Source organism: Vipera berus (genome assembly GCF_964194415.1).
Source record: "Vipera berus genome assembly, chromosome: 2".
NCBI classification, from domain to species: domain Eukaryota; kingdom Metazoa; phylum Chordata; class Lepidosauria; order Squamata; family Viperidae; genus Vipera; species Vipera berus.
The window spans coordinates 125,550,346-125,573,588 of NC_138203.1; the positions used below are offsets into that span (position 1 = coordinate 125,550,346).

A 23,243-nucleotide genomic window follows, 5' to 3' on the forward strand; every position below is an offset into this window, starting at 1 on the left:
ACTAGGTTCAGTGTTATTATGTCTAGCTAGGCTCTCATGCACATCCCCCCCCCTCCCCAGCATCATCTAACTCTAAAAGCAAAAGGAAGAAAATAGCTACATCTCCCATCTGTTGTCAATGCAAAAACATCCGATGTTAGCAGTGTTGACAGCTATCTTGTATAATATCTTATTGTCATGCCCCAGGCTCAATTAAACCAGAGCACTTCATGAGATGATAAGCTTCACATTTTAAGAATATAGTCAAAGAATGCACTCTTTCCAAAGTTGTACTGGCATCCATAATAATTTCAAACCAAAACAATATAGCCATAGGTGGGAAAGACCACTTTGTCCAAGCTCAAGATCCTTGAAATTTCTTACCAGCATAAAAAAAATATGATTATTTCTTTTTAAACTTTCTTTCAGGAAGTCCAATAAACTAATATTTCTGTGGAGTTAATGTCATGTTTTTAGATCATGAGTATATTTGACATTTCTTAACACTTGGACCCACTGACTTTCCAAAACTGGATATTCCAATTCCACATTCCGCAATTCAGATGTATAATTCTTCCATTCAACTTCTTAATTTTTGTAAACAAATGAATTTGCTGGCTCAAGCACTGCATTTCTTAAGGCTCCTAAAGTTGCAGGACATCTGGGCCATAGTGCTTAATTCAGATGTTTCGGCTGCTTGTATTACCAAGCAAACATTGTAGATAGTATTCAACACAGAATTTCTCAAAGCATTTAAACATTTGAAATCAACTGATTTTGACCTCAAGAGTTTGAGTAAAACATCTTTCCTGTTATTTTCAAATCTGCTTTATTTCACAACTTCAGTTTCTTGTATGATTTGGAATTAAAGCATAACTGCTTAGCTATCAATAAACAAGTAGGTTTGGCAGCCAGGATCCCTATATCCTGAAGTTTGCAGAAGTCTTGGACAGTTATTTTCCCCCTCCCCCACTCACCCCATTAGACAGAAGTCCACTCCTGAAGAGAAGAGTGGATGCCAGAAACACAAATGGCTGCTAGGGATCTGCAGCTCTGTAGAAGTGGATGATAAAAGGCATAAAGGTTCAGGAAGCCTGAAATGCTAAAGACATAATCCACAGGGTGTCATGGCCACCAATGACCAAGAAACCAGCTTCTGTACAGCGTTTCCAAAACAAAATATGACAGACATGGCACCTCAGGGTTACGGAGGCCATGACACTGGGGGATGAGGTGGGAGGCTCAAAAGAAGTAGCCCGATGGAGTTGGAGGAAATGGACTGGAATAGTTAAAATAGCTACAAACAGTAGGAAGGAAAATTGGAATTCTATCAGTTTAGGGAGGAAGGTACTACAGTACTGTCAAATCTATCTAATAGTAACTTAAGCCTACCTCATCATAGCAGGGGATGAGAGGAGAGCAGTGTTGGGAAACCAGACCAGCATTGTTAGGATGTGATTGTGCTATGGTCAATGGGGACAGGGCCTTTGGAAACTGAAAATACCATTTCTATATTCCTGCACTTTACGTCTTGTTCTCTCTGTCTCAAGAGGAAATTCTAGAGCTAGGGTTCACATTTTAAAGCAAAATTAAACAACTAGATAAGGAATAAACTGATTTTTTATGGTCAGCATTAACATAACATTAACGTAAGTTATGCTGTGTCCAAACCTGTCTTCCAGAAATCTAATCTGCTCAGCAAATCAAATGGGGACGTATTATGCTGCCAGTTCTTTGAGAAATGAAGTATGATAGTTTCAATGGCAACTATGAACATCAAGGCAAGAGGAAGTTGTGGGGGAAGGAGTGAGGGGGAGCTTTAAATATCAGCAGAGTACACTGGGAAACAAAGTTTGCCTCTGGAGAAGGAGCCAGGAATAACAGAGAATAAGGTGAGGAAAAAAACAGCCAATTTATTTTGTAGCAAACTCTCTAGGAGAGCCAGTTTGGTGCAGCGGGCAAGGCAGGTAGATAATAATAATAATAATAATAATAATAATAATAATAATAATAATAATAATAATAATAATAATAATAATAATAATAATAATAATAATAATAAAGTTGGAAGGGACCTTGGAGGCCATCTAGTCCAACCCCCTGCTAAGGCAGGAAACCCTATACCATTTCAGACAAATGGCTGTCCAGTATCTTCTTAAAAACTTCCAGTGTTGGGAGCATTCACCACTTCTGGAGGCAGATTGTTCCACTGGTTAGTTGTTCTGTCAGGAAGTTTCTCCTTAATTCTAGGTTGCTTCTCTCCTTGACTAGTTTCCATCCGTTGCTTCTTGTCCTGCTTTCAGGTGCTTTGGAGAATACCTTGACTCCCTCTTCTTTGTGGCGGCCCCTGAGATATTGGAACACTGCTATCATGTCACCCCTCACCCTTCTCTTCGTTAAACTACACATACCCAATTCCAGCAACCGTTCCCTATATGTTTTAGCCTCCAGTCCCCCAATAATCTTTGTTGCTCTTCTCTGTACTCTTTCTAGAGTCTCGACATCTTTTTTACATCGTAGTGACCAAAACTGGATGCAGTATTCCAGGTGTGGCCTTACCAAGGCATTGTAAAGTGGTTAGGAACTTAGAGTTCTAGTGAAGCATAAAAACTAGCTAGTGACCATTACCCATTCGCTCACTTTCAGCCCCAGGAAGAAGTCAATCACAAAACATTTCTGGAAAAGGTTATCAAGAAAATGCATGGAACTGAAAATGGCATGACTGATTTGAAGCTTTTAAAAATAAAACCCCAGACAATAATTCTTATCCTAATGTCTTCCTTCCTGCCTCTGCCCCATCTCCCTCTGCCTTTGTTGCCTGTTGCTGCATCTTTCAGCCTATCTTGTCACACTTCTTTTCTCTATAACTCAGACTTGGTATCCTGGCCCTGCTAAGTCTTTGTTCCTGGGAAGAGTGATTCGCACAAGAACAACGTTTTAAATCTGAATTTGTCATACAGGATGAAACACCCATGGCTCTCCCTTATATTTCAATATTTAAATGTTCCTGTACTGATTTTGGAGTCTGCCTTGTCTTCCCAACCCACAAAACATCCCACTGATCACTTTGCTGGAAGCAGAGTAGTCAATACTAGGACCATTTCGAACTAAGAGTCATAATTTGCCTTTACTCCACAGTTGATGCTCGCTCACTCAACCCTCTTCAGAAAGACTATTGCAGAAAGGAAACATCACCTCTGTCCTAAGCAAGTGGCTTCATAAAGAGCAAGAAATGGTTTCTACAAAAGCACATGGATTTTTCCTAGCCAGTTTCCTTGTCCTCATGTTCTTGGGGAATCTCACAGAGGCTTGCAGATGTGTGCAAGTATCTCTCCAGAAAGCATGTTGTACAGCTAAGTTTGGTGAATTTTGAAAATGAATATTTTTCTCCCTTCCATCTCTTATTACTCCCCACTTCTTTACTTTGTAGGTTTTGCTGCCAGCATTAATCCTTCCAGTTGCAGCAAAATCATTCCGATGTCACAAAACCTGAACTTATTACTTATTTTGGAAGCCTTTGTAAATAAGACTAACCAGCATTGTTGAGTTTGCTCTGTACTGAGAATCTGCAAGTACCTCTTACTAGAAAAATCTCTGTCTCTCTCTGTCTCTGTCTCTCCAGTGATGAGGGCCAAATTTATGAGTGTCGAGCCGGATCCTAAATCTCCATCGTATTTTCCAAAAAATATCTATACTATTCAGCCCATTGAGGTAAGCCCCTCCTCCTCCTGAAACATTATCAGGCACAGCAAGTTTGCAGACATCCAATCTTTTGTGAAAGGATATTGTCCCTCTAATGACAAATTCTCCTGACCTACTCTTGCCTTTATCATATACTGAATTTTCTTTCTTTCTGAAGGTATTCAAGGGTCCAGAAGAACTAAGAAAAGCCCAGTTCCTCTACAGCTCAACCTCAGATGAATACTGTGGATATGTACACAAAGGCCCTCTCAAAGGAGATGACTACGTATTTTCAGGTAGAGAATACCAATTATCTAGTAATAATTAATACATATAAATTAAAAAGATGGCAAATTGCAAAACATTATTTTCAACCATCATTTTTACTAATCTGCTCTATATTATTGCATTCTTTGACCAAGTGACAAAATTAGTGGACCAGAGGAATGCTGTGGATATAATTTACTTGGACTTCAGTAAGGCATTTGATAAAGTAGAGCACAACCTACTACTCGATAAGATAGAAAAATGTGGGTTAGACAGCATCACCACCAGATGGATTCGTAGCTGGCTGACCGGCCGTACTCAGTTTGTGGTCCTCAATGGAACTGCATCTACATGGACAGAAGTGTGTAGTGGGTAGTGGGGTGCCCCAGTGCTCTTCAACTTCTTCATCAACGATTTGGATGAGGGGATAGATAGGGAACTCAATAAATTTGCAGACAACACCAAGCTGGCAGGAATAACCAATACTCCAGAAGACAGGCTTAAGATACAGGAGGATCTGGACAGACTTAAACACTGGGCACTATCTAATAAAATGAAACTCAATTGTGAAAAAAGTAAGGTGCTACATTTAGGCAGGACAAACCAAATGCACAGGTATAGTATAGGTGGTACCTTGCTCAATAGTAGTGACTGTGAGAAGGATCTTGGAGTCCTAGTGGACAATCACTTAAATATGAGCCAGCAGTGTGCTGCAGCTGCCAAAAAAGCCAACACAGTGCTAGTCTGCATTAACAGAGGGATAGAATCAAGATCACGTGAAGTGTTAATACCACTTTACAATGCCTTGGTAAGGCCACACTTGGAATACTGCATCCAGCTTTGGTCACCATGATGTAAAACAGATGTTGAGACTCTAGAAAGAATACAGAGAAGAACAACAAAGATGAGGTTAAAACATATAAGGAACGGTTACTGGAATTGGGTATATGGAGTTTAATGAAGAGAAGGACTAGGGGTGACATGATAGCAGTGTTCCAATATCTCAGGGGCTGCCACAAAGAAGAGGAAGTCAAGCTATTCTCCAAAGCACCTGAAGGCAGGAAAAGAAACAATGGATGGAAACTAGTCAAGGAGAGACGCAACCTAGAACTAAGGAGAAACTTCCTGACAGTTAGAACAATTAACCAGTGGAACCACCTGCCTCCAGAAGTGGTGAATGCTCCAACACTGGAAGTTTTTAAGAAGAGACTGGACAGCCATTTGTCTGAAATGGTATAAGGTTTCCTGCCTGAGCAGGGAGTTGGACTAGATGACCTCCAAGGTCCCTTCCAACTTTATTATATAAAACTTTTATTCATAAAACATGAAACTCAGTCAACTGAACACGCAAACTGACTGGCACTAATGGTTGACATGGGTTGCTGCCAGCATCCTAGGTATCAACCAGGTATCTCCTTAAAATGTAAGATGTTCCGAGTGGCACAGTTTTTTGTAGCTTTGCTGGAGTTATTGCAGGAAGCTGCAATTTCTTGATGTATTTTGCAAAGTTTTTGGACATAGTTCCCAGTGCCCCGATGACAATGGGTATCACTGTTACATGTTTCATCCATAATCGCGCAGTTTCGATGGCCAGGTTGCAGTATTTCATAATTTTTCCAGTTCTTTTTCTTCGACTCTGGCATCTCCTGGTACAGCAATATCAATTATTGTTGTTGTTGTTGTTGTTATTATTGTCCTTCTTGGTCACCTTCCATCACATTTTTGGAGGGATAAGCCAGTGTCAGTGTGATATTGTCAGCTCTTGTAGAGACTGAAGCCTGCTTTAAAAAGACTGTAGATTTGCTGAGAAAAGGAGAAAGTCGGCTTATTTGGAACTGACACATTCCCTACTTAGAATATAGACCAAATGCCAACAAATTTTCAAGGGTTTGTGCAATGTCGCGTGGTCGCACAGAGAGACGGACACTTGAGCTGGGTAGTACTTCTTTATTGGATCAGGAATGAAGCTAGGGTGAAGGGGTTACCTGGCGTCTCTTTATACCTGCCCAGGTGAATCACGACCAATAGATTCAAACCTGGGCTTCCCGCCAGTGCAGGTGGCCAATGGATTTAAACCCTGGCTTCCCGCCAGAGCTGACCATGCCCTGGGGCTGTCAACGACTTGCTCTATTCAGGCTTTCCCGCCAAAAGCGGTTATAGCCTGGAGGTGTCCAGCCCCCTGCTGTGCTGACATTCTGTGTATGCTTTAAGAGCATACACTACAGTTTGGGTTTGGGTTGTGAACAAATCCTTGCAGCTACATATTGACATCATCTTTATGTATATTTTCTATTTCAAAAGGGTCAATTTCAGATGATCGTTTTAAAATTTCACTGTGCAGCTTTGCAGAACCATGGGATAAACTAACTTCTAAACAGAAAGAAATCCTGAAAAGTGGTGGTGGTAAGGGCTGCAGTCTCTCCTGCCCTTAGTCATAAACTTCATGGCTGTTATCAATATGCTCATGCTTAGAGAATGAGAAATAAACTAGATGAACCTGAATGCTTATTACAAGAAAGCAAACGATCAAAACAAGATGAGCGGCGAATCAATCTAATAAATGAAATGAAATAAAATGTGATTTAAGAGTGTCATTTATTTATCAGATGTTTATGTTTTCAATGTAATTACAGCTTGTTATATACTAAAGGGTAAAATATGTACAATGTCATTGATAAGCCAGGGTAAACAAACAAACAATCTCTGTACAATTTTTATTTTTTTTTAAATTCCATTTATATCCCGCCCTTCTCCAAAGACTCAGGGCGGCTTACAAGCTTAGCAGTAGCCTTCATTCTATGTATATGCCTGCTTATTAGGGCTTTCATACACCCCCCAAGCGGCATTATTACAAAGTCAGCTTATTGCCCCCAACAATCTGGGTCCTCATTTTACCTACCTCGGAAGGATGGGAGGCTGAGTCAACCTTGAGCCTGGTGGGACTCGAACCTGCACTAATTGCAGGCAGCTGGTGTTACTTAAGGAGGCATTAGCCCACTGCTCCACCAAGGCTCATTTACTATATTAAAAACAGTTTCCTGAGACATAGCAATTCTATGATAATTTCCCAACAGCTCACAAGTTAATTGAATAGCAAGGTGCCATTCAAGTATGGAAAAGCTCAGTTTTTATCACTTTCTGCGAGAGTGAGGTAGGGGAGACCCTCTTCTCTCCAAAAGGGAAGCTGTTCCCTAGAGTCAGTGCTGTGATGGAATGGCATAATCTCCTAATCTCCCTTCAGTCCCATTTAGTTCATAGAAATCTGGGATTGCTGTGATTATGATCTATGTACTGTAAATGTCAATCCTGGTTGGAGAAGGTAGTCCTGAAGATACTGTAGTGGGGCTCTATTAGACAAAACCAGCCCTTGGATTTTCACTCAGAAAATTATCAGTAACTTGTGCAGGGCATTGAACACATTACCCTCTCGTGGCAACTGCCTAAGAAAAGAGTTAAACTATTGTAAAACAGTCCCCAAACTTTGCAGGTGATCTAAAAGATAGCAGGCTGATAACAACCCAAGCTAATGAGTAGTACAACAGTACTAGAAGTGGGGAACTACCCCAAACAAAGTCCTGGAAAAGGTCATTAACTATACAACCAAAGTTGTTTTTGTCGCCGGCCTGGGACCCTCCGAAAAACACAGTTTCTCCAGAGTTTTGTGGTTGCCTTGTCAGTATCTTCTCCCCAGAAGGAAGGCTTCTGATGGGGTGGTCTTCCAATGGGCCAGATGTGGGCTGTGGCTCTTAAAGAGGGGGGGGGTATTGCACTCTCCTTCCATGTGTCATCATGTCCCAGCTACTGGTAGCAAAGAAAGGGAGATCTCCTTTTCTGTATCTAAGATGGGAACATCTGAAGAATGTCTACAAGGGGATCCAAGGTACAATGAAAATGCAGCAGTGCAATTCATTGCATTCAGTAAGCAACTGAGCCGTCTTTCTGAAGGATATATGGAACCTGTGCACCGAGGCTTCTAAGGAGAGAGAACTGAATACAAGGATACGTAGCAAAAGGATTCTTCTGCTAATATGTCTTACATGCAATCACTGGGACATTGCAATGGCTGGAATGCTGAGGACCTATCACCAGGACCCTTTGCCAGGGCTACCACAGGTTTAAACAGTTGCTGAACGAGAAGTCATAACCTGGGAACCACATTTATTTTCATGGGGCCTGAGCTCTGACCAATCAATCTGATACCACAGAGAATGGTGAGATGCCTGAATCAGAAAAATTAAGCAAAAAAACTTACTCCATATAATCTATGCCCAACATAGATGCAGGCCAAGCACACAGAGAAATGAGTGGCATAGTCATAAACATAGTCATAACTCATTATCTTTTTTCCCCAGTTACCTTCATGCTAAGAATATAATCCACCGGGATCTCAAATCTAATAGTATCCTCTTCTTGCAACTGACCAGTCTTGGGTACAGAGCCTTTTTCTAATTTGTTACACCAGTATAAAAAAATTGATCATCTATCTCTTTTTAAATTTTCTTTCACGGGGTCCAATAAGGAAAATAATGTTTTCTGACCAGTTAATGTCATATTTAGGTTATATTTGACATTTCTTAATACTTGAAACCATTGAGTCTCCAAAACTAGATAGTCCAATTCTTCATTCCACAATTCAGATATATAACTAATAGTTACATCTTACTTTTTATTTTTTTTATAAAAAATGAATTGTTGGTTCAACCACTGCATTTCTTAAGGTTCCTTAAGTTGCAGGAGGCTTTTAGAAGATCTGGCCATATTGTTCAATACTTACGTTTCAGCTGCATATCTAGCCAAGCAAAGATTGTAGAGAGACTACAATCACAGACTCTCTCAAAGAGTTAAAATATTTGAAATCAACTGATTTTGATCTCTTATTTAGCCCAAGATTTCTAACAAATCATCTTCTCTGTCATTTTTAAATCTGGTTATTCCACAACTTCAGTTTCTCACGTGATTTGGGATTAAAGCACAACTGCTCATCTGTTAATAAACAAATAGGTTTGGCAGCCAAGATCCCTATATCATGAAGTCTGCAAAAGTCTTGGACAGTTTTTTTTTAAATGAAGGTGAACATACGTACGTGTCCCAGGATAATGTTGCAGGATCCCACCTGGGTCAGTCACTGGGAGCAGAGGGTTAATCTTCCAAGCTTTCAGACTCGGGGAACTTCTCTCTAGCATCCTCCCCCCATTAATTACTGAAGAGAAGAGCTGATGCCAGAAACACAAATGGCTGATTTTTATGCTCAGATAACGTAAGTTATGCTGTGTCCAAACCTGTCTTCCAGAAATCTGATCTATTCAAGCAAACCAAACGGGGACATATTATGCTGCCAGTTCTTTGAGAAATCAAGTGTGGCTAGTTTGAATGGCAACTATTAATATCAAGGAAAAAGAAAAATTGGGAGAAGGAGTGAGGGGAAGCTTTAAATACCAGGAGAATGCACTAGGGAAGCAAGTTTGCCTCTGGAGAAGAACCCAGGAGTAACAGAGAATAAGGTAAGGAATAAAACAGCCAAATTTCTTTTGTAGCAAACTCTCTAGGAAAGCCAGTTTGGTGTAGTGGGCAAGGCAGGTAGGTTAGGAACTTCTAGTCAGGCATAAAAGTAGCTGGTGACCTAAGCCATTCACTCAGTTTCAGTTTTAGGAAAAGAAGTGTATAGTCTCTGATGTATCCCATGCAATGCATTCAGAAAGCATGGCCAAACTAAGCAATCGGGAGAGAAAACCCAATGGTCTCTCTGACTGAGCGCCAGAATTCCTGTGTGGAGATGGGAGATCACTGCAGCCCACCACTAATTTGAGCTTTTTGGCAGAGTGGCTAGATGGAAGCCTCTCCTCAATGCAAAACACAGAGAAGCCCATTTGGAGTTTTCAAAAAAGCACCTGAAGGACTGTCAGACTGTGAGGAACAAGATTCTCTGGTCTGCTGAAATCAAGATCGAACTGTTTGATCTCAATTCTAAATGTTATGTCTGGGAGGAAACCAGGCACTGCTCATCACCTGCCCAATACCATCCCAACAGTGAAGCATGGTGGTGGCAGCATCATGCTGTGGCCGTGTTTTTCAGCAGCAGGGACTGGGAGACTGGTCAGGGTTGAGGGAAAGCTGAATGGAGCAAAGTAAAGGGATATCCTCAATGAAAATCTATTCCAGGGCACTCAGGACCTCAGACTGAGCCAAAGGTTCACTTTCCAACATGACAACGATCCTAAGCAAACAGCCAGGACAACATGGGAGTGGCTTAGGGACAATTCTGTGAATGTCCTAGAGTGACCCAGCCACAGCCCTGACTTGAACCCTATTGAACATCTCTGGAGGGACCTGAAAATGGCTGTCCACTGATGGATGCCATCAACCCTGACTGAGCTTGAGAGGATTTGCAAGGAAGAATGGCAGAATATCCCCCAATCCAGGTGTGCAAAGATTGTTGCGTCATACCCAGAAAGACCTGAGGCTGCAATTGCTGCCCAAAAAAGTATTGAGTGAAGGATCTGAATATTTATGCCAATGTGATATTTCAGATTTTTCTTTTTAATAAATTTACAGACATTTCTAAAATTCTCTTGTCAATTTATTGTTATGGGTACTAAGTGTAGATTAATGAGGGGAAAAAACGAATTTCAACAACTGTAGAATCAGGCTGCAGCATAACAAAATTGATAAAAGTGAAGGGGGTCTGAATAGTTTCTGAATGCACTGTATATATGAATGATCAAACAGCTGATCAACCATCCTCTGAATAGATACGTGCCCCAAACTCATTGATTTAGATCTAGGAAGAGTTTTGTGGCAAGAACAAATATTCTTGAAGGCACGCAGGAAAAAAACCGAATTAGAAGATGGAGGAGAGAATTTACAGAACAAGAAATAAGCCCAGAAGAGAACATGACTCAAGGATTTGATATCCCCCATGTTACGTGGAGGACATTGAATAACAGAGGGTGGGAGTGCCTAAATGTAAAACTAATATGCTCAAATGGGGATTGGAGTAGGATAACAACATGCAGTGTGAGTGTGGGAGACAAGAGACTGGCCCATTTGTTAGTCTGTTGATTACTACCAATAGAGTGCACCAGAAGAGATTTTATAAAATAAATAAATAAACCTTTATTGTCAAAGTATAACATGTGTACATTGAGATTAGCTGAGCCTCCCCCCGTGCTCCCTCCCCCCAACACACAGTGACAACAAACCCTCCATCCTACCACACCATGTGAACCAACTACACCACACACCGGCCTCCCAAGTCAATTCTGCATAAGTTCACAGAGATTATATCCCATTTAAAAGCCTAACAGCCCACGGATAAAAGCTATTTTTCAACCTGTTGGCACAGCTGGCTATACTCCTATATCTCCTACCGGATGATAGGAGAGTAAAGAGATACCGTCCAGATTTGTTTTCAGCCAGTGATAAAGCCAAAAAGGTGGCCTCATTTTGGTAGTTTAAGGTTTGATCTGGACAATGAATGAATGAATGAATGAATGAATGAATGAATGAATGAATGAATGAATGAATGAATGAATGAATGAATGAAATAATGCCCTAGGAAGAAGTCAATAGCAAAACATTTCTGGGAAATGTTATCAAGAAAATGTATGGAATTGAACATGCAGACACCAGAAGGCATGATTTGAAACTTACGAAAATAAAATACCTGTATCTAGACAATAATTCTTATTGTAAGGTCTTCCTTCATGCTTCAGCCCCCATCTCCATATAGAAGGTGACTGTCTTTCCTGGGCTGGCATAGGAACCTCTGATTTTGTTGAGAATTGATGTGTCTTTGAGCCTAACTTGTTATACTTTTCTTCTTTACAACTCAGACTTGTTCTTTTGGCTCTGCTTTGTTCCTATGGAGAGTGATCACCTATAGGAACTGTTATGTACTGGGCTCTTGAGAAATACCACGTGGGTTGCTGGAGCAGCTAACGGCTCTCCAGCAACCCAGACTACAAGTCTCCTGTGCTGCAATTGGCTATCTCCAGGTGGCAATGGTTGATTCAAACCTATTGGCTGCTGCTTAGGGTCTAGACTATATATTGCGACTAGTTGCAGCCATTTCCCCAGTACAGTTTCTGCATGAAATAAACTATGAGTTACCCTGTACTCGGTTACGCATCTTCATTCCTGCGCCAAAGAACCCGCTATTTAACAGTGGCGACGAAGGTGGGATCCTGCTTCACTGAATAAAGAGTTGAAGTCTACAAGGGAAAGGCAGCGCACGCCGGAGGGAAAAGGCATTTCACCCCCCCTCTCAAGGTTGGCTAGCAAGCTACGCTAGCGACCTTGTGCTCAGTGGACTCATTCCCTGAGCCTGGAAGCAGGATTCGGAAGAACGCAGGAACCAGCAAGAAAGAATGCTGAAGGTCGGAAAACTGTGAGAATTCGACATGAAACATCCGGAGGAATGGCCATCATATTTATCACAAGTAGAAAACTACCTCAGGGCTACTTTGCGTGTGCGGCCCAGCAACCTTTGATTTCGCTGAGAACCTTTTCGTGCCGACAACGATTGAAGCGGTCTCCTACGCAGATTTCAAAAAGAAGCTAACCGGACATTTCCAGCCCAAGATGTCTGAAATGGCTTGGCAGTTCAAGTTCGACCAAAGAGTGCAGCTACCCGGTGAATCAGCTTTGGAATTCATAGCGGGCCTAAGGCAGGCTGCACGCCTATGCAAATTTTCAAATTTAGAAGAGCGACTACGAGACCGGCTCGTCTGCGGCCTATGGAACAGAACATTTCAGCAGAGACTCTTTGCTAGGCCAAATGTAACATTTTCTGAACACAAGACCAAGTGATGGCTGACGAAGGCACTGGGGGTGCAGTTCAAACCGTACAGCCTGCCAAATCGACAAAGTTTGAAGAAACGGTCCACCTTGAGGATACCAAACGCATTGAAGAATCTTCCGAGGAAGAACAACCTGAAATGAACCGACTCCAAAAGCAACCCAACGTGCAACAACACAACAGCCAGCAGCGAGAGGACAGTTACAAGGCAGTTCTCTTATTGAGATGTAAGGGGTGCGGCAGCAACCATTTTCATGCCAATTGCAGATTTCAATCAGCCACGTGCAGAGCTTGCAGAAGGACAGGCCACATCGCAGTGGTTTGCAGAGCCCACCAGAGAGACCAGCCACCCAAACACCAGTCGGAAGAACCGACTAGAAGAGGTACTGGGGCCCATGGTCAGTTAGTGTGGGGTTTTTCAGAAGCCATAGAAGTGTATGCCGCACCGGGGCTCAATGCCCCCTCAAACCCAAACTTAAGCTCATGGTAGAGCTTGAAGGAGTTCCATGTAAGATGGAATTGGACTCTGGCTCTGCAGTCTCAATTATTTCTCAAGACACTTTTAACTTCGTGTGTAGGCGCAGTAACAATTGGGCCAAACTAAGACCCTCAGATATAATCCTAACGGACTTTCAAAATGCTCACGTTAAAGTTAAGGGAGAAGCCACTTTGTTGGAAAAGTTTAAAGGGTTTTTGGGGCACCTGGATGTAATAGTAGTAGGGGGCCAGAGAATGAGTCTCATTGGACTCGATTGGTTTGATGCCTTAGATATTCAGATTACTGGCATAAACTGGACACAAACTACAGACCTTGCGTCAGTATGCGAGGACTATGCGGATATTTTTGATTGAACCCTAGGAACATACACAGGCCCGCCTATCTCATTTAAGCTAGATCCCAACATAGTTCCAATCAGGGTTAAGCCTCGTAGGGTCCCCTTTGCCTTAAAACATAAAATTAATTCCAAAATCTATAAGCTTGTAGAACAGGGCGTGTTACAGCCTGTTGATGGTGGCGAGTGGGAAACTCCTATAGTCACTCCACTTAAAGCCAACGGGGAAATTCGCATTTGCGCTGACTATAAATGCACTCTAAATAAAGCTCTCAAGCAACAAGCTTACCCGGTCCCAGTGGTCAACCATATTTTAGCCTCCTTGCAAGGGGGTACTATTTTTGCTAATCTTGATTTAGCACAGGCCTATCAGCAATTGCTGGTTGATGAGGCCACAGCTGCGGCTCAAATGATCGTGACTCACAGGGGGGCTTTCAAAATTAAACGCTTACAGTTTGGAGTCAGTGTTGCACCGGGTATTTTTCAGGGAATCATGGAGTGTACACTCAAGGGTATTCAGGGTGTCTGCCCTTATTTTGTTGATGTTCTTGTTGCAGGGGAATCCCCAGAAGTGTTGGCCAGTAGGCTCAGGGCTGTTTTGCAGAGGCTTCATGAACCAGGCCTCAAATTAAAAAAGAACAAGTATGGTATCGGGGTTTCTTCAACAGAATTCCTGGGTTTCTGAATTGATGCTAACAGCATTCATCCTGCTGATTCTAAAGTGAAGGCCATTAAAATGGCTCCTAGGCCCAAATCAAAAGGAGAGCTACAAGCATTCTTGGGCCGCCTAAACTTCTATCACACATTTCTACCTCATAAGGCCACAATAGCAGAGCCCCTCCACAGGCTTCTAGATAAGAAAGCTCCATGGAAATGGACTAACTTACATGAAAAAAGTTTCCAGGACTTAAAAGCACTATTGTCAGAAAAGTTCACTGTAACTCACTACAAAGAGTCTAAACCTGTATGTCTTGCATGTGATGCATCTCCCTATGGGGTAGGGGCAGTTTTAAGTCACATAGAAAAAAATGGGAAACAGGTTCCTATAGCTTTTTACTCAAGGACATTGTCTTCTGCTGAGCGCAACTATGCTCAGATTGACAAAGAGGCCCTAGCCATCGTTGCTGGAATAAAATAATTCCATGACTATTTATATGGCAGGGATTTCATGGTCTACACTGACCACAAACCTCTGTTGGGACTTTTTACAACAGACAAACAAACCCCCCACATACTATCTCCAAGAATGCTGACATAGTCTATTTTCCTATCTGCATACAATTTTAAATTAATTCACAAACCGGGTAAGGAAATGGGCCATGCTGATGGCCTCAGCAGACTAATGGATCCAGATCCGGCTCCAGCTGCTAGAATATTGTCCATACAGGACATACATGAATTTCCCATCCATGCAGTGGACATTGCTGCTGAAACTGCCACAGATAAATTACTTAGTAGAGTGTTGTCATGGGTATACACGGGCTGGTTGGATAAAAGTCCAGGCTCAGAATTTCAAAGCTATTTTGTCAGGAGGCATGAGTTATCTGCCCATTTTATGGGGAAACAGAGTCATAATTCCCACTTCCCTAAGAGTCAGGGTTTTACAATCATTACATGAAGGCCATCCAGGCATTGTCAGAATGAAAGCTTTAGCTAGAAGCTACCTCTGGTGGCCTGGCCTTGATAAGGCCATTGTGGCTCAAGTCCATGGTTGTTATACATGCCAGCAATCTAGGCCTGAAATGCCACAGGCTTCAGTTCACAGGTGGGAGGAAACGCACACTCCCTGGTCTAGGGTTCACATAGACTATGCTGGGCCCTTTCAGGGGCAGCTCTTCCTTATAGTAGTGGATAGTCACTCCAAATGGCTGGAAGTAATTCCAGTTCCTAACATGACTACTGCTAGGACCATCCAGGTGCTGAGAAAACTCTTTGCAACACATGGGTTGCCAGATGTCTTAGTTTCAGACAATGGGGCCCAATTCACTGCTGCTGAATTTCAGGCCTTCCTTAGAGCTAATCTCATCAGACATGCAACGTCTGTGCCTTTTCATCCATCTTCTAATGGTCAAGCTGAACGCATGGTGAGGACAACGAAGGAATCACTCAAGCGCATTGTCACAGGTGACTGGCATCACTGATTGGCAGATTTTTTACTCTGCCAGCATTCTACGCCCTGCACTGCTACAGGCAAAAGTCCTGCAGAACTACATTGGGGGAGGCGTTTGATCACTAAACTGGACAGGTTGCATCCAGATAGAGTGGCAGCAGAAGCCTCTCGACCAAAACCCCCAAGGGGGCTGCACATGGGCGATTGGGTATGGTCCAGGAACTATGGTCATGGGAATCTGTGGGTTCCTGGTCAAATTACCAAGGCATCCGGACTACTACCTTATGAAGTGGGGTTGGAGGGAGGGCGAGTTGTCAGACGTCACATTGATCAGCTCAGGAAACAGTTTCCAGAACGGCCACTAAGTGAGGACTGCATCATAAGTCCCTCCCAAGGTCCTCAAACCTGTGGCCAAACCAGTCCTCACATGGACTATCAGGACTTTTTCTTTTTGACTGAGGTGGAACTGGAGGGAGAACTGGGGAGCCCTGGAATGCAACATGGATCCCCTGAAGGAGCAAGCCAACAGAACTTCAGCAACTGCTGTGCCTACTCTGCCGAACAGTCTGACTCTGGGGTGGGCCAACCTGGAGAGGCCAGCCAGAGTGCATCAAATCCCCTTGACTCAGGAGCACAAAGCGACACAAGTCTAACCAGCCCACTTGGTAAGCTGGTAGACCACAAAGTGATGGGAACTCCGAGACGTTCCTCTAGGGCACACAAGCCTCCTTCATATCTTGCAGATTATGTTGTAAAATAAAGAGCTATATATTGTTGTAATTCCTGTTTGCCACTATACTACAGAAACTAGTGCTATGGTGTAACTGTCTAAAAGTGCCATCTTTGAAGCCTATTCATTCAGACGTTGTTTAATAACATTGTAACCTATATTGTTTTTTATTATTTTATTATTATCACTTTTACTTTAGTATGTTTGGATAATGAGTCTTGATAATTGTTGAGACTAACTGGTGTTATTATGGTTTGTTCTAAGAGGGGAGGGGTACTATGTACTAGGCTCGTGATGAATACCACGTGGGTTGCTGGAGCAGCTAACGGCTCTCCAGCAACCCAGACTACAAGTCTCCTGTGCTGCAATTGGCTATCTCCAGGTGGCAATGGTTGATTCAAACCTATTGGCTGCCGCCTAGGGGCTAGACTATATATTGTGGCTAGTTGCAGCCTTTTCCCCCAGTACAGTTTCTGCACGAAATAAACTATGAGTTACCCTGTACTCAGTTACGTGTCTTCATTCCTGCGCCAAAGAACCTGCTATTTAACAGGAACAAAGCTTTAAATCTGAATTTCTCTCATAGGATGAAACACCCATGATCCTCCCTTCTATATCAGTACTGTTCTAAGACCAATTATAGGGCAATTTTGAACTAGGAGTCACAATTTGCCTTTAATCCACAGCTGGTGCTCTCTTATTCAACGCTCTTCCAGAAAGACTGCTGCAGAAAGGAAACATCACCTATGTCCTAAGTGAGTGGTTTCATACAAAGGAAGAAATGGATACTAAAAAATCACACGGATTTTTCCTAGCCAGCTTCCTTGTCCTCATGCTCTTGGGGGATCTCACAGAGACCTGCATATGTGTAGAAACATCTCTCCGGGAAGCATGTTGCTCAGCTGGCTTTGGTGAGTTTTGAAAATTGATATATTTCTCCCTTCCATCTCTTACCACTTCCCTACTTTGTAGGTTTTGCTGCCAGCATTAATCATTCCAGTTGCAGCAAAATCATTTCTATGTCATGAAAGCTGAATATAATACTTATTTCATAAGCCTCTGTAAATTAGACTAACCAGCACCACTGAATTTGCTCTGTACTGAGAATCTGAAGATATCTCTTACTACTTGGTTGTCAAACGTGTCGCGTCATGTGACGTGTCACAATGTATCATGACTTTTTTCGCATTACTGGAGCTGGGGTGGGCGCAATCTCCACATGATGCAACCTGCCCATGGGCCAGCAGTTTGACACCCCTATCTTACTAGAAAATCTCTTTCTCTTTTGCTGTCTCTCCAGTGATGAGGGCCAAGTTTATGAGTGTCATGCCGGATCCTAAATCTCCATCGTATTTTCCAAAACATATCTATACTATTCAGCCCATCAAGGTAAGCCCCTCCTCCTCCTGAAACATTATCAGGAACAGCAAGTTTGCAGGCATCCATTCTTTTGTAAAGGGATATTATCCCTTTCATGAAAAATTCTCCTGACCTACTCTTGTCTTTATCATATACTGAATTATCTTTCTTTCTGAAGGTATTCAAGGGTCCAGAGGAACTAAGAAGAGCACAGTTTCTCTACAGCCCAATCTCAAGTGAATACTACGGATATGTACACAAAGGCCCTCTCAGAGGAGATGACTACATATTTTCAGGTAGAGAATACCAATTATCTAGTAACAACATAATTAATACATAGATAAATTAAAGTGAATGGCACATTGCAAACCAATATGGAGGATCAGGATCATGGGGAGGCTGAGCACCACCACATGTTTATTGGACCCGTGCCCTTCCTGGCTGGTTTATGCAGCCCGGGAGAGGACACGCAGCTGGTTCCAGGCAGTTATATCGGCTTCTCTGAGTGAGGGTAGCTTCCCCGCCGTCTTGAAAGAGGCGGTGGTGAGGCCTCTCCTCAAGAAGCCTGCCTTGGACCCAGCTGTATTGAACAACTTTCGTCCTGTCTCCAACCTTCGCTTTCTTGCGAAGGTTGTTGAGAGTGTGGTGGCACATCAGCTCCCTCTGGTCCTGGATGAAGCGGATTATCTAGACCCGTACCAATCGGGTTTCAGGCCCGGGTACAGCACGGAGACGGCATTGGTCGCGCTGGTGAATGATCTCTGGAGGGCTCGGGACAGGGGGCATTCCTCTGTTCTGGTCCTGTTAGACCTCTCAGCGGCTTTCAATACCATCGACCATGGTATCTTGCTGTGGCGTCTCAGGGGATTGGGAGTGGGAGGCACGGTTTTACAGTGGTTCACCTCCTATCTCCAGGGACGTTCGCAGTCGGTGTTGGCAGGAGGGCAGAGGTCGACCGCGAGGTCTCTCATTTGTGGAGTTCCTCAGGGGTCGGTCCTCTCGCCTCTCCTGTTCAACATCTATATGAAACCGATGGGTGAGATCATTCGTGGTTTTGGAGTTGGGTATCATCAGTATGCTGATGATACCCAGCTTTTCCTTTCGACCCCAAACCACCCCAGTGATGCCCTCAACATGATGTCCCATTGCCTGGAGGCGGTTCGGGTCTGGATGGGGAGGAACAGACTTCAACTCAACCCCGACAAGACCGAGTGGCTTTGCATACCTTCATCCCGGGTTTATTCGGACATTCCACCTCTCACTATGGGGGGTGAATTATTACCCCCCGTAGATAGGGCTCGCAACTTGGGAGTCCTCCTAGATTCACGGCTCACCCTGGAAGACCATATAGGAGCTGTGACTAGGGGGGCTTTCGCCCAGGTTCGCCTGGTGCGCCAGTTGCGGCCCTATCTAAGCCGGGATGATCTATGCACGGTCACTCATGCGCTCGTGACCTCTCGACTTGACTACTGCAACGCTCTCTACATGGGGCTGCCCTTGAGGACCACCCGGAAGCTCCACCTGGTACAGAATGCAGCCGCGAGAGTTGTGTTGGGAGTCTCCCGATAGTCCCACGTTACACCTCTGCTCCGTGAGCTGCATTGGTTACCAGTTGCCTTCCGGGTGAGATTCAAGGTACTAGTAATGGTATTCAAAGCCCTACATGGCAGGGGTCCGGAGTACCTGAGGGAACACCTGCTGCCGGCATCGACTTCCCTCTGCCCTGTGCGTTCCCACAGAGAGGGCCTCCTCAGGGTGACTCCGGTCAGAGAATGTCGACTGGTGGCCCCCAGGGGGAGATCCTTCTCTGTGGGCGCCCCGGAGCTATGGAATCAGCTCCCGGTTGAGCTCCGGACGGCGCCCGACCTTCGCTCCTTTCGCCGCGAGCTAAAAACATACTTTTTTAAACAAGCTGGCCTGGCCTGATGAGGGGATCGGGGGGTGGGTTTGCTATTGCTATTTATTAGGTTTTAAATATGTATTTTAGTATGTGGGCATTTATTTAATTTAGTTTTAACTTTTGTAATTTGTATTTTTATTCTTGCCCTGTTCACCGCCCTGAGTCCTGCGGGAGAAGGGCGGTATAGAAATATTATTAAATAAATAAATAAATAAATATTTTCAACATTGCCATTATTCCTACTTTGATATTATTTCTTGGTCACTTTCCATCCCACTTTTGGAGGGATAAGCCAATATCAGTGAGGTATTGTCAGTTCCCATAGAGATAGGAAGCTTGTTCTACAAGACTATAGATTTGGTGAGAAAAGGGAATGCGGTAGTGCAGTGGCTTAATGACACGGGAAGTGCTGGCTAGAAATGGTCTGCACTCTGGTGGTTCGAGTGTGGCTCCTTGAGACAGAGTGAGATCCCATAACTAAACTGCTAGCTCCTGCCCATTCAGCAGTTTGAAAGCATACAATATTACAAGTAGATAAATGGGTACCACTTTGGTGGGAAAGCTGCATTCGTGTGTGCAAAGAGTCAAAGTTGGTGCTGGACCTGCCCAGATGTGAGGCATCACGACATGAGGTGAGGCGAGGTGAGACCAGCGGATGAGTCCGGATGAGCCAGCAAACCGATCAGTGCTAGTTAGCTGGTGTAAAGCTAGTTTGCCCCCTAGGGGTACCAAGGATATGCACTCAAGCACTGAATAGATGAACTAGCAATCTAAGCTGCCAGGACTGCATTGGGTCTGGCCACGTGTAGATTTCCCTGACATTGTATGCCATATAGGCTAAACAAATAATAAATGTTGAGAAAAGGAGAAAGTTGGCTTATATGGAACTGACATTATTCCTTACTTAAAATGTAGAGCAAACATCAAAAAATGTATAAGGGTTAGGGTTAGGGATGTGAACAAATCTTTACAGTTACATATTGACACCACCTTTACCTTCTTTATTTCAAAAGGGTCAATTTTTGACAACCGCCCCATAATCTCAATGTGCAATTTTGCAAAACCATGGAAAAAAGTAAGTTCTGAAATGAAAAATAAACTAAAGAATGGTAATGACTGCAGTACAAGTTGTGCAAACTTATAAACTTCATGACCTTTACTGTCAACATACTAATACTTGGAGAAAGACAATAACCAGATGAACCTGAATGCTTATTACAAGAAAGCAAATGCTGGAAACAAGATGAGCAGCAAATAAATCTAATAAATGAAATGAAATGTTGTTTAAGAGTATCTTTTATTTATCGTATGTGCATGTTGTCAATGCAATTCCTGCTTGTTATATACAAAAGGATAAAATATCTACAATATATATCATTGATAAGCCTGGGTAAACAAACAAACAAACTCTGTACAATTTACTATCCTAAAAACAGTTTCCTGAGATATAGCAATTCTATGATAATTTCCCAACAACTCACAAGTTAATTTAATAGCAAGGTGGAAAGACGTAATCTCCTAATCTCCCTTCAGTCACATTTAGTTTATAGAAATCTGGGATTGCTGTGATTATGATCTATGTATTGTAAATGTCAATCCTGGTTGGAGAAGGTGGTCCTTAAGATACTGTAGTGCCAGCTACGTGGGGGTCAGACAAAACCAGCCCTTGGATATTCACTCAGAAAATTATCAGTAACTTGTGCAGGGCATTGAACACATTACCCTCTCATAAAGGTAAAGGTAAAGGTTCCCCCGCACATGCGTGCTAGTCGTTTCCGACTCTAGGGGCCGTTTCAAAGCCGAAGAGCCAGCGCTTGTCCGAGGACGTCTCCGTGGTCATGTGGCCGGCATGACTAGACACCAAAGGCGCACGGAACGCTGTTACCTTCCCACCGTAGTGGTCCCTATTTTTCTACTTGCATTTTTACGTGCTTTCGAACTGCTAGGTTGGCAGAAGCTGGGACGAGTAACAGGTGCTCACTCAGGATTCGACCCACCAAACTGCCAACCTTCTGATTGACAAGCTCAGCGTCCTAACCCACTGCGTCCCTTTTACCCTCTCATAGCAACTGCCTAAGAAAAGAGTTAAACTATTGTAAAACAGTCCCCGAACTTTGCTATCTAAAGGATAGCAGGCTGATAACAACCCAAGCTATTGAGTAGTACAACAGTACTAGAAGTGGGGAACTACCCCAAACAAAGTCCTGGAAAAGGTCATTAACTATACAACCAAAGTTGTTTTTGTCGCCGGCCTGGGAATAAATCCTGACTGAAAGGGACCCTCCGAAAAACACAGTTTCTCCAGAGTTTTGTGGTTGCCTTGTCAGTATCTTCTCCCCAGAAGGAAGGCTTCTGATGGGGTGGTCTTCCAATGTGTCAGATGTGGGCTGTGGCTCTTAAAGAGGGCGGTATTGCAGTTTCTCACCCACACTGAGTCATTCACCACTTTCTGGATTCAACGTGTCTCAGCAGCAGAAGTAAACAGAAAGTAACATCTGCCTGTTGCTGCCTACTCTTTGCCCACATCTGGTAGTCCTAATTTAGAATAACTCTCAAACTAGCTCTACAGATTTTCAACTGGGGTATAGGAGATTCTGTGGCCACAACCCATACTGGCAGCAAAGAAAGGGAGATCACCATTTCTGTATCTATACTAGTGGCCAAAATTGTGGAAACATTTTGGGAAAAGTGTACTTTTCAGGTTTGATGGCTAATAACACCACTTTTTTTTGGAGTAGTACCATAAAATTATATATCAATGGAAAGATACTTTAATCAAGAATGTAATGCAACAATGTTTATTCAATTACGGTATCTGTACTGTATTCTATGAAAGGTTATAGCCAAATAACCAGAAAAAGGAAGCACAACTTGCTTAGGTTGATATCAGGTAGCTTTCCTTTATCTGATTGTAGCCAATGAGCATGAGTGTTTAGAGAGCCAATCAGGTGTCATCTTGTTTTGGCAATGAGCCAATCAGATCACAGTAGGATTCAGTTATCGATGTCATGTATTGAACCTGAGAGGAGGACATTTGTCAGTGTGTTATGTGTTATGCTATCAAGTTGGTTGGGTTTTTTTGTGTTCGTTCGTTTAGTGAGCTTGTAAAAGATAATAAAATTAAAGTAATGTTGCAAAGAGTTGACTGGTTGCCCAGAAAGCAATGTAAAATAGTATTATTAAGTGAACAAGGCTACAGTTATATAGAAGAAAAATTGGTGGAAACCTAACCAAAGGTGGCATTTCTACTGTACAATTTTCCCAAAAGGTTTCCACAATTTGGGCCACTACTGTAATATTTGAACATCTGAAGAATGTCTACAAGGGGATCCAAGGTGCAATGAAAATTCAGCAGTGCAATTCACTGCAGACATTCAATAAGCAACTGAGCAGCCGAAGTAAACAAGAAGCAAAAGGATTCTTCTGCTAATATGTCAGGACATAATCGGAAAGAGTCTTACTTGCAATCACATGACCGCTGGGACATTGCAATGGCTGGAATGCTGAGGACCCATCACCAGGACCCTTTGCCCAGGGCTACCATAGTTTTAAAAAGTTGCTGAACGAGAAGTCATAACCTGGGAACC

General features: G+C 43.0%; 1 protein-coding gene across 2 annotated transcripts; it reads left to right on the plus strand.

Moving 5' to 3' along the window:
* The first annotated feature begins 1,748 nt into the window (after positions 1 to 1,748).
* Positions 1,749 to 20,920, plus strand: LOC308663862 (uncharacterized protein). 2 transcript variants are annotated; one of them, XM_081320631.1, is made up of 8 exons: positions 1,749 to 1,871; positions 3,118 to 3,341; positions 3,602 to 3,690; positions 3,839 to 3,956; positions 17,084 to 17,308; positions 17,698 to 17,786; positions 17,935 to 18,052; positions 20,670 to 20,920. In XM_081320631.1, the coding sequence occupies exons 2-8, from the start codon at positions 3,212 to 3,214 to the stop codon at positions 20,798 to 20,800; spliced, it is 900 nt and encodes a 299-aa protein (XP_081176757.1). In that variant the 5' UTR covers positions 1,749 to 1,871; positions 3,118 to 3,211; the 3' UTR covers positions 20,801 to 20,920. The 2 variants fall into 2 exon arrangements, with proteins under 2 accessions (XP_081176757.1, XP_081176758.1); XM_081320632.1 differs by lacking the exon at positions 1,749 to 1,871 and having other exon boundaries at positions 3,289 to 3,336.
* The last annotated feature ends 2,323 nt before the right edge of the window (positions 20,921 to 23,243 follow it).

Excerpts from the sequence above, each read along its gene's own strand:
- LOC308663862 (XM_081320631.1), top strand. The coding sequence starts at position 3,212 with ATGGTTTCTACAAAAGCACATGGATTTTTCCTAGCCAGTTTCCTTGTC. Across the intron at positions 3,342-3,601 it reads ATGTTGTACAGCTAAGTTTG|TGATGAGGGCCAAATTTATG; the intron begins GTGAATTTTGAA and ends CTGTCTCTCCAG. Across the intron at positions 17,309-17,697 it reads ATGTTGCTCAGCTGGCTTTG|TGATGAGGGCCAAGTTTATG; the intron begins GTGAGTTTTGAA and ends CTGTCTCTCCAG.